The sequence below is a fragment of the Lissotriton helveticus genome, chromosome 6 (genome assembly GCF_964261635.1).
Source record: "Lissotriton helveticus chromosome 6, aLisHel1.1, whole genome shotgun sequence".
Lineage (NCBI taxonomy): Eukaryota > Metazoa > Chordata > Amphibia > Caudata > Salamandridae > Lissotriton > Lissotriton helveticus.
In genome coordinates, this window is record NC_136067.1 from 1,916,106,153 (window position 1) to 1,916,118,374 (window position 12,222).

Sequence of the window (12,222 nt, forward strand, 5' to 3'; positions counted from 1 at the left end):
TGCTGCTATTTATATTTTGTTGCATTTAGAGTTATTTTCTTAGCGCAAAATTCATCTATCCATCCAGTTTGGACATAAGGGGGAAATTTTACATCACAAAAATAGGGCTAAATGCAAAACACTGTTCTCACAAAATTCTGCATAATTTCTTAGAATTGTTAGGTAATTCTGTGTGATTAATCTATCCAGGTTTAAAGGAGTTATGCACACTCCTATAAAAAAAATGTAAAAATACCCATTCTGGTTAATGATAATGTTTCCTCTTTCTTACCTTGTAAAGAGTTACTAACTTTGCTGTTGTTTAAGCATTTAAACCTTTTCTTTATAAAAAATCTGTAGCATATACTTAATTTGGGGGTATTAATTTGAAGATAAAAATAGCTTATGCAAATGATATGTATATCCCAATCCCCAAATTTTCATTGCCACTGTTCTCTAAAGGATTAGACATTTTTTCGTGACTTTCGGGTTAATAATTAAACACTGGAAAAATTGTTCATTGCCTTCATTAAGGCCCTCAGTGTTTATCCCATCCCTCTCAATCACGAAGGAAATGCAGGGGTTGAGTTCTGCTCTTAAGTCCTAAGCAAGGCATCAAGTTCACACTAACTTCTTGCATTGCCCTCAGACTTCTACCCAAGGGATCATCTCTAGCATTTTGCATATCATATTGACATCATCATAAAGCAGCGGTCAATAGTAGCCTATGACTACCTCTTATTATGTGCATTGCCCTCCTTTGTTACCTGGCTTTGAGTTGGGTTCGACTAATTGTGTAAACGTAGTAGAGTAAATAGTAAAATATGGATAGGATTGCAATATGGTGCCACATTGATGTAACCTTGAGAAATTACTCTTTCCATAGTAGCAAAACATGTGTCTGACGATTTATTTGAATTACAACTATATAGCTAAGAATATACATGTCTTTTTTATACAATACAATGCTAAATCTTTCATGTAGGAAGTGATGCATGTGTGTAATACTTTCAAAATTAGTTCCAATAATCCCTTCGTTGGATGTTTGATGTTAGGATTGAACCTGCCACAGTGAGCTTAGTCAATTCTCATCCATGTGCAGTTCTTTCTTATCCTAAATTTGTCTGATAGTTTTAGCACCAATGCCTTGCCCTTCCATTAGACGTGGATACTGTAAGCCCCATTTGCATTCTCATTTTCAGTAGTTTTGTTTTGTTCTCTTTATTTTGATATATCATGCTCCTAGTATATTCCTCTCTGTCCTCAATCTACTGAGGTGAGCTGCCATGCCATTAGCAAAGTCTGCTCCCGGTAAGAAGTCTGCACCATTTGCCAATGTTTTCCCTGTTGCTGTGTCACTGTCACATATATTCCTCACCAGGAGTGCCGTCACCACAAACCCCTGAGCTTTGGTTCAGCTTCCTGGACCTCAGTGCCAGCTTCATGCTAGTCCCTCGTCCAGAGGTTTCCACTTTCAAATTAACAGCTATATGTACCTCTACCTGCAATACTTCTAAAATGTCTATGGTGACTCTTATGGAAGAGTAAATGCTTTGTGAACCCAACTTCCAAAGTTGCCAAACTCCCAATCAGCAATTTGTTAGCACTTGTCTCAATGCTCAGGTGGCTGGTACCACCATTCCTAACTCCAAAGTTGATCAACAGTGTACCCTGAGGTTTGTCACACTATTCTGTACTTTCAATTCCCACAAGATAAATCTGAATATGGTGAAGGCTTTAAACAAAATAAATATGTTATTATTAGGAAGAAAAATACCCCAGTAAAATGCACAACGCGCTATGTGCTATGTCTCCAGTTGTTTATTATAAATATCAATGATAGTAATACTTTATTTTTATATAACGCATGCATAGCATGAAGAGAGAATCTATTTGTTTTCTCAGTGCATGGATTGAACGCACCTACCAATAGCTCAGGTGGAAAAATGGGCTCCTGTGTTGGATCAAAAGGCTGGAACTCAGCTGAATTAAACAAAGGAGTTGATGTGCTGAGCTGCAAATAAAAGATAAAGGTTATCGAATGGCAGGATTCCTTTTCAGAGCTAAATATGTTATATTTTAACAAGAGCAATAAACACATTAATGCAGATGTGCCGCATCCATTTACCTTATAAGGACAATATAAATGCACAGCCCCATCTGTTTCACCACTGCCCCACACATGATAAACTAAATGACAACGCCTATGAAAGCGCACACATCCACATAATCAAAGCAGCAATGCACAAAAAGCTACAACCATAATATTGACACTCCACAGACTTATACGTACACTAACAAGAACCATCAACCAAACTATAAATAGGGTAAAAGTGGAGTGTATGATGATGTTCACTTGTAAATAATTTGAACATACCTGGACTGAATAGCAATTTTTGAAGACTAAATAAATGTGTTTGTCTTGATTAATGTAAGCAAAACATGTGTCAGCTGAGTCCTCATCAGTCACATCAAAAATGCAACAGTGATGATACTACATCAGAACTGAAATCTGTAACTTCTTCCATCCCACATGAAACACATTTGCAACTACCAGGATCCACATGATTATTTTCCCCTAATCTTCTTCTCACATCTGCAGCATACTACTCGACTTCCCCACTCGTTTACAAAATAGCACTTATTCTGTCTTTTCCCTAGCATCTAAAGCAACATTTGGGTACCTTTCTTCCATCAAAAGTTTACACTAAAATAAGGGTGCCTCCTATCCACACATGTTGGCACAACAGCAGAGGTACTCTCCTACACCTAACATCTGTTCCCTCCACTCTGCACTCAGCATCCATGTCTAAAGACACTTGGGTTGTATCCCTACCATTAGAACATTTGTAGTGCTCCCACACATCTGCTAGGTTTGTGTTATAGACAAATACCACAAATATACATTCATAAAAAATATGGACGTAGAGCATAGGCTTAACACATCTCTTTTCCTCTTTCCTTACATAAAAGCCCACAACATGCTTAGTCTTTAACTTAGTGCATTTATTTGACTATAATTGAGTGCAGGAGTTGGTTGGAGCATGGTTAGAGTACCTCATCTCCATGGCCTCCATAACAGTGGTTTGATCTGACATGGCCCGAGAGAAATGTGTAATATTAGATAATAGCTTATAAACTCTTCTCACGCTTTACAATATTTTACTCTGTCAATTCAGGTACCAATTTATCAATAAGGATGGCAGTAAATGCCTAAAGAAGAATTTAAATTTTTTGCAACACTATAGGATTGTCTTATAGTTTTATAGCCCATTGCTATAAGAGCTTTATAGGTTGTAAAAGGCCCTGACCCTGAGATTTAGGCCCGATCACACAGGCGTGGACTTATACAAGGAGAGGACCTTTAACTACTAGCAAAGACTGATACAGAACGGCTATATGGCAACTACTACAGTTCATCCACTGGGGATTTAATGTTCTAAATAAAAAATGGAGAAACACAGAGACATACATTGGAATGCTGGAGCAGAAATCCTACATCAGCCTTTATAAGCCCTGAGCCACTTCATTGTCTTCAATGGAGCTTCCAACATTCCAATGTTCTCATTTAGGTTTTTGGTGGCTATCAGGCCAGAAATGTCATGATAAACATGATGTGCCATTAACACTTTCTTCTGTGATCATACTGATAATTTCTTCTGAGGCAACAGGAGTACATACCTGGCTATGAGAATAACAAGAAGAATGAAGGGGGAAACGGTTTAGAGAGTGAACATGAGATGTGGGGATGGTCAATGTTGAGAGACCTATGGTGAGGTGTAAAACTTGAAACCCACAGGAAATTTGCCAGAGAGTAAACCGCTGAAATAGGCGACCAAGACGTTAAAGAAGACAGACAGAATGGCATTCACAATCTTTGCTGATAGGGTAGTGCGATAATGAGGTATTCCGGGGAGAGTGGAATGGAACTGGTATAAAGAATCTGCTTCTGGAGGTATGGGCCTTAGGAAGGCCAGGTTGCATTAGAAGGGAGTAAAACAGTCAAGAGCTATCAGTACCCTCAGACATATGTGAGGATCTGGCCAGCCAATCAGAATCTCCCTTAGTGAGCCATATCACCCAAAGAGAGAATTCCATGGCTGCCAGTTCCCTGCTCTTCTGGGCCCGTATTATTGAAATGGTGGAACTTTCATGTTCGTGCCACGGCGCTCCTTTAAGCAAGTGTGCAGGGTGCAAACAGGGAAAGTGTGCCCCATTATGAAGAATGTGCTGCTTGTAGGACAGTCGCAAACTCGGCCATCCCCCAGGGCAGTGCATTCAAGAGAAATGCAGAGCAGCTGTTTAAAAGCTTCTCTGTGCAGGTGGCAACCTGTTTTTACTTTTAATAGGCATTAGAGATCCCCGTGCAAGCGGGTGACGTGAGTGAGTGCAACCACCTTTCTGAGGAATCATCCCTTGAGAAGGTTGCCCTCTGTAGTGCGCCACCTTTTTGACGCTCACTTTCAATGCACCTCAAAAAGGGCATGCTTGCTTCTCCGTTCATGTCGTGAGCGCAGAGGCAAGCATGCCCTTAGGAGGCACACTGGCATCGGCAAAACACTTGCAACCATGGGCGTCCGCAGGGGGGGCAAGGAGGGGCGCTTGCCCCCCCCTGGAGCGCCTCTCCTTGCCCCCCCCCCCTGCGCATCCAGGAGTGAGGCCTGACGCCGGGGCTTTTAAGCATTGCAGGGAACAGAGCTGTTCCCTGCAAAAGGCCTCAGCTCCCTGCAAGTTGCAACCACGTTGTTCCCACTGCATACTCTTCTTTAATTGGCCTCTATATATATAAGCTGTGCCTGAGACCTTTCTGGTTTTATATTGCATGTTATAGCTAATACTTTAAAGTAATTAACTATGCTTGATGTAGAAAACGGTTTCTGTGAGGTAAGTATATAGTCGTCTGGATCTTTTTTCTATAAAATAAAAAGAACAGCCAATGAAATGACTGCTAAAAAAAGAAGCAGAAAATGGCAACAGCAATAGGCCCATTCGAGAAGACATATTTTGGATAAAACATAAAAAGAAGCCATTGTCTCCTCTTACATTTGTTGTCTCTTCCTTGTCCATGCAACATCCTTGGTTCTTTCCTTTTTTTCCACAGCAGCCGCCAGTATCCTTTAAGGAAAATAAAGAATTAGAATAAAACGTCAGGTTTTGCAACACCCTTTTCCTATAGGTATTTTGAAGGATTAAAAACTCTTGCTGTCGTCTTCGATAAACATATATGTGCCGTTAGACATCCCTTCCCATTCATAGATCCTCTGAGGTGCAAAGTTGCTAAATATATTCTCCCAGTATGGCTGTGGGAGAATTACTGATTCTTGTGCCAAAATAGGAGCAGTCACAAAAAACAGAAAGTTATTGTATCCTTTCCTGTCTAACCGAAACAACATTGGGTTGACTACATTATATACTGGATATTGTATGCCCCATATTAAAATAATTATATATTACTTTGAGTTTAAAAACGCACAGGTGTGCAGTGAGACTGCGTTGCCCATGTTAGAGGAAAAGCCGTTAGTAGGATGTCTCTTCCCAATTATCTAATGCTGCACTCAGCCAGACACATTCCAAGCACACACCTTTTACAAACATTCTAAGAACAGTCCTAACCTCTGCCCTTCACTCCCTGACCTAAGGGCGCCTCCAAGTTACATAACATTATTGCACTGACCTATCACCCAATTATAAGTGCAGAACATTTCTAAGAAGATTTCTTACATTTTTGCTGAATAGCTGTCTGCTTCCCAGAAAAATCAAACGAAAAAAATAGCAGTGCAGATTGCTTGTTTGGGTGAAGTTAATGTGCAGAGGTGGAGGGAGCAAAGTAGGCGGGGGGAGGCCTTTGGCGTGTTGAGGAGAGAGAAGATGCTTTTATGACTGTGGTTAGTTATTTGAAAACACGAATTTCAGTGCTATAATCCAAGAGGCAGGATTATGTCAGAAAATGTCCTTGTATTCAAAGTGAAAGGGAACACCTAACAATGGTAGGTAAAGTGCGAAGTCTGCTTTCAAGAATACATATTTCATTTCACCTTCGATCTAATTGCTCTGTGAAGGCAGTTTTCAACTGTGTGTGTATGTGCACTTTGCATCTGTAGATTGTGTTTATGAAAGATAAGTAAATAATGCTCATCATGAAGAACTGATTAAGTGCTGTTTTACGTAAACTCTGGTCCTTGTAAAAATAGTCTAGAATATTAAGAAATAGTTTGTATTAAAATATTATCTTTTTGGTATGGATATCTTATGCAAGAATCTGTTGAGTTCAGTGATCAGGGTGAATAAATTAAGATAATGAGGTGGAATTACAAGGGATAATTATTGTTCTGTTGAATACAAGTACAAACCACAAGTATTTCAAGAATTGTTTTATTTTACGCCTTTTTATCGTGTCGATTATATCCTAAAACTACTTCACCACAAAAGTTATTTCCTTCCCTGTTAAATTGGGACCCTCTAATCTGTCAATTCCTATCCTGATTCCCCCTCACACGATCAAGCCCACATCTTTGGTTTTTCTTCTTAAGTATCATCCTGCCATCCTGCATCACTTCCACAGCCATTGCTGCTGGATATCAAGAACTCAATAGCCATAAATACCACCTAGAATGCCCTTTTACAGGGCTAAAGCATCACATCCCCTTTTATGTGATCAATACACTACTCTGTTCTCTCCTTCTGAGCAACTTGGATTACAGAAATATATTCCTAACTGGCCTTCCTCAACGCTAATTCATTTAATTGAACAAAGTACTGAATTTGCTGTAACAATCGGAAGCATGCTTCTACATCCTACTTGTAAGAAATTCGCCTTTTCTGCATGATCACCCCTGATATTTTTACTTTGGCTGAACCCTATATTTTTGCTTACTTTAGAACTCTGTGCAGGTTATCCCTGATAACTAATAGTAAAGTGCCAATGCTCCCCTTTAAACATTATTTAATTGGCATACACCTAATTGGTGCAATTAACTTACCTATTAGTCCCCAGTATTTGGTTCAATATGTACCCAGAACCTGTACGTTAAAAGCCACTATTAGACCCAGCACCTATTGTGCTATCCACTACAGTGGCAGTACAAACATGGCTTCAAGCCTACCATTGTACCCTGACTGTGGCAGTGTAAAAACTGCAATTTCACCCATCAAACTAAATCCTTTTGACAGGTCAAAACCTATCCCTTAAATATGAATATGTCACCCCTAGGTCGGCTAGTATCTTACAAGGCAGTGTTCATGGTTTTTAAAAGTAGGACATGTAGAATTGTAATGTTAACATGTCCTTATAATGACCAGCACCCAAAAGCTGTCTTATGTAGGAAATCAACATACAGATACAATTCCTAATATTGCATCTCTTGAATGGAACTAGATAAAAAAAATAATCAAGCAAATGTTTGTATAGTTATTATAAATCTAATTTAATCTTGAAGTTGGATTTTTAATTAAAAAAATTAAAAAGTAACTTTTAGGAAAATTACCAGAAGTTTGCATTCGGGCTTCATCTTCTGGCAAGGCAAGATGCAAAATTATAAACTTATAAAACAAGTGCTGGACTGGTAGTCCAAAATTTCAGGTCCGAGGTATAAGGTTGTGGGAAGGACTGTTAGCCACCTGTTTCCCCGCTACGTGCTACCTGCTGCTACCTGCTTGTTACGGCTACCGCTATTTGCCTGCTACTACTTACCCACTACTACTTGACTACCTGCCTGTGTTTACTGCCACACACTGGTAGGGGAGGCCTCCACGTAGTACATCACCGGAGAAGATTGAGGTCACTCAGTGTTGTCTTGTTGCCTTGGATCCTGCTTTTAAATTGTACATTGTCGTTATCCCTGCCGCTGTGTGGTCTATTGAATACATAGTATGTACAGAGTTTCTATTCAACGCCTGGTCTAGCCATTCAGCCATCCAGCAATATCTATGACTGATCTGTTAAATAACCACTACACTGAACAGCTTCTATAGCAAGTCAGGTTGTTAGTACCACAGTGCTAATACTATTTCCACCTTGATCAGTGTTGTGGCTCAGCTAGAAGACAGAGAGCAAACACACTGGGGAGACGCTACAATCAGTTAACAACTAGCACAACCCTATTGGATCCTGTCCAAAGGCCCAATGGGACCAATTTAAGCAAGTTAAAAGGATTATAATTAGGACCCTCAGTTCCCTTCAACACAACCCAGAGGACTACACTGCTGATATCACTGCAAAAGCAAAAAACAACACTGAACATTAAGCACAATGACAGTGTAAGGTTCTGGGGGACGATCAACAAGCTAACACATCTATTACACGGGGGAGTTACCTTTCATATTTCAGAAAACACCTGGGCAAGGTTTTTAGGGGACCACTACAACCATCATGGCACAGACGGGCCTGGGCATAGTTTGCAGAGTTTTGCTACGCAAAACTCCACGAAGTGACAAAACAAATCTGCGAAGTTCCACAAGTGGCGGAGTGCAGTATGAACTGCTGTTCGCGCTGGTTTTTCTGCCGCTCGGGTAAAAATTTGACCCGAGTTGCAGTTTGCAAACTTACAGTTCGCGAGTGCAAGCAGGGAGAAAACTCTGCCACACTATGCAGAGTGGAGATGTCTGCACTCCGTGAGCTCCACGGACAGCAGATTGCAGAAAACTCTGCAAACTCCACGAACGTAGCTGAGGTCACCTCCCAGGCCTATGCACAGTACAAGCCATTGGCTAGGAAACCCTGCAGCCACCAACGAAAATCTGTTCTGACATCTCCTTAAAGGAAGGGAGCCCTCCAGCACCTTCCCTTCAATCATCAATCAGACCATGACATCCTCCCAGGTCTCCTCGAATGAATTTAAATACATTGGCAAATCTCGTTTAAAGTGAGATATCGCCGCGGAACCAGCTAGAGCCGGATTGATTCCACATTTGCGAGCCCCACATGTGAGAGTGTTACTGGATATACAGAAAAGTGCTGGCATATAAGTTCAGATCCCAATCACAACATAGCGAAACAAAGTCAAGACAAGCAAATTATTCAAGACAGCCGCAAGATTCTGTCAAGACGTTAAGAAACTTTTGGTCCTGAGGAGAATCCCCACAGTGCGGGAGATTCGAAACGTGTAGACCGTAGTGTGGCGACCACAGTGTTGCTTAGGCCAATCAGAAATGATTTGTTTTGTTTATTACGGTTGATTATGTAAAAAACTTGCTGATGGTCTTGTGCCCAAAGTCATTTTTGTGTAAATAAGAAAATATTTAATTAGGAGTGCTTATCCGGGAACATAAAAAAAGACTGTAAATCTATCCCAGGGTAGGCAAGTATATGTATGTAGTGAGAATGTATGGATGGATGTGAGGATTAGTCTAATCAATGTATGAATCTGACACAGTATGGATGTTGTTATTAAGTATGTTGCTTAGAGGGTGATTGAGAAGTATGTTTTGAGGGGGCTTATACAATTTCAAAGAGAAGAATAGTGAGTTGGTACAACTTAGAATAGTTTGATTAAAATTTCTATGAAAACATTTCTACGAAGAAACTAAAAAGTGTTACAAAGAAAAATAAAAAACATAACTGAAAATAAAGTCTATTGAGTAAACTGAAACTGAAAAAGTGGTTTTTTGAAAGCAAAAGTTTGTTTCATTGCTTTTCAAACTGAGTATAAAGAATATTGCAGTATTGGCATTCTGTGTAGTTCATTGTTATTAAGGCTTGGCCTTGCTGCCTATAAGCCAAACCCTTTGTCATTTTTTCATCAAAAATAAGGCAAAATACTTTGCAGGAACACTACTTGAGGAACCTTTGACCTATAATATTCCCAACCAAACCGGGTTCTCAAAAACCTCTGGCACAATAACCAACATCTTGGCCATATCGCTCCTCATTGATAAAGCAAAAGCCTCAAAACAGTCTCTTCACCTCTGCTATATTGACTTCAGGGTGGCTTTCGATAAGGTGGAGTGGGGCAGGCTTTGGAGTAAACTCAAACGTTGGGGTGTTCCCCAGACTCTGCTGGACCTATTGATAACTCTCCACACGAATACCTGGGTGCAGAAAAAGCTGGGAGAAGTAACATACTTCTCAAGACGAATACCAACAAGTAAAAGGCTGAAGCAGGGGAGCGGACACGCCTGGCACCATCTTTATTCAATTTTTACTTAGCCAACCTGACACAGGCACTCAATGCCTGCAGCTCCCATGCCCCGAGTTTTAGTCAGTCATACTAAGGTGGGTTTACAGAATCTTCTAAATGCAAAACAACAATACACTGATGAAAACGGATTGAACATCAACTTTGACAAGACATGCACCATGACGATCTTATCTTATCTTATCTTATCTTAAGAGGGACTTGTATAGCGCTCTGTCACCATAGGTTTCCTGGCGCTGGGTGGTACTGAGAGATGTAGAGAGGGGGAGCTAGCCAGACTGTGTAAAAAGATTGGTTTTAAGAAGTTTTCTGAATTCCAGCAGAGACATGGAGGATTTGAAAGATAACGGCAACTGGTTCCAGAGTTTGGGAGCCAGATGAGCAAATCTGCAACCACCATATTTTTTGAGTTTGATTGGGACTGCGGTCAGAAGTTGCCGGTGGGAGGACCAAAGGTTGCGTGCCGGACGGTAAGGAGTCACTAGGGACCTCAGAAAGACGGGGGACGTACCAGTCACAGCTTTGTAGGTCAGGCAGCCGATCTTGAATGCAGCTCTCTGTTCGACCGGCAACCAGTGGAGTTTACAGAGTAGTGGTTTTGCAGACTGCCACTTCGGGGTCTTAAAGGCTAGTCGGGCCGCCTGATTCTGCACGACTTGCAGCCTATGTAGAAGATATTTCGGTAGGCCATGATACAAGGAGTTGGAAAAGTCCAGGCGAGAGAGCACAAGGGCGATCAAAACTTGTATCAGGGCTTCAGGCGAGAGTAGATGGGAAACATTCCTGATTCTCCGAAGCTGAAACATACACGAGGATACGACTGCCCCAACCTGAGGCTTGAGGGAGAGCTCTGGGTCTATGATAACCCCCAGGCTCTTTGCCGATTTAGCCGGGATGGGCGGGGAGCCCAGCTCTGTAGGCCAAAACTGTGGGCCCCAATGAGTGGAGCTACTGCCAGGGAGAATTAGCTCAGTCTTCCTGGGTTCAGCTTGAGCTGATTAAGGTTCATCCATTGCTGGATATGTAACATGACCGCCTGACAGTCGAGAGCTGCGTTAGGGGTGTTAAGAGGGAAGATGATTTGCAGACGACCTGCAAATCATCATGAGCAACAACAGGAAGAAGTCACCGGTCTGGTTTTGGGGCAACACACAAATTCAGCCAGCAACACAATATATGTATCTAGGTGTGATTGTCGATAGCAAAGGTAAATTGCGTGCCAGAGAGAGGCAATCAGAAGAAAAAGGCTGGCATTGGCAGTGACGCTTAAAATCAAAACTGAAGGGGTCAATGCTGTCCCTATTCTTCCAAGTAGTGCAAGCCAAACTCTTACCAACTATTACATACAGTAGCGAGCTCCAGAGAGGTAGGGATGCTAAAATACTGGACAGCACCCTAGTGAAAGCATACAGAATAATCTTCAGCTTGCCTAAGTACACCTCGCCAGCACAGATCAGACTGTAGTTTAGAGTGCAAAAGCAATCCCTGGATTGGCAAGGAGCTTTCATAATCCTGTTGGTCCAAAATCAAGATGGCACCTCCTGGCACTTCAAATTACCACTTATGGCAGAAGTTGCAACAGAGAGACTGCCAGAACTTATCTTGAAGATTCCCTGCTCAAGACCAGGCTGACCCAGCTAAAGGAAGCTTCTACCAGCCACTATGCATTTAAAACATTTGTAAGGAAATCATTAAAGAGCCTCTCAATAGTTGAAGACAAGGAGTGTCCTCAGGCAGAGCTCATGCCTGGATGTAGCTATGGTGCACCGGCCCCTCAAAAATACTATAGTGTAGGATACACCAGAGCTAGCAAGGAGACATTTCTGAGACACCGCTTGGGGTTACTACTATCATGCGCTCTGCACCTTCCTCACTGGCAGTGGGAGGCTACAGTGATGGCTTGCTGCTTAAGTGGCACAGACACGGAAGACCTCCTGCACCAGCTATGAACGTGTAAGGAGTTGTTGGAGGAAAGGATACAGTTGTTAAAATCTCCCTTCAACCAAAGAGGAATCCGCTCACAGAGACAGGCCATGCTGGCCTAATTCGCATCTAGGTATCCTCAGATGAACTGTCGACTCGTAAAATTCCTTGCACTAGTGAGCGAGAA

At 41.5% G+C, this 12,222-nt stretch overlaps 1 protein-coding gene across 3 annotated transcripts in view; it reads right to left on the reverse strand.

Moving 5' to 3' along the window:
• The window catches only part of LOC144763874 (xanthine dehydrogenase/oxidase-like), a 385,606-nt gene that overhangs the window by 260,706 nt on the left and 112,678 nt on the right, over positions 1-12,222 (reverse strand). For all 3 annotated transcript variants that reach the window (XM_078649867.1, XM_078649866.1, XM_078649865.1), the window contains exons 7-8: positions 5,023-5,094; positions 1,907-1,993 (exon numbers count right to left, since the gene is read on the reverse strand). In XM_078649867.1, coding sequence (XP_078505993.1) covers positions 1,907-1,993; positions 5,023-5,094 — 159 coding nt within the window. The remainder of the gene's footprint in view (positions 1-1,906; positions 1,994-5,022; positions 5,095-12,222) is intronic.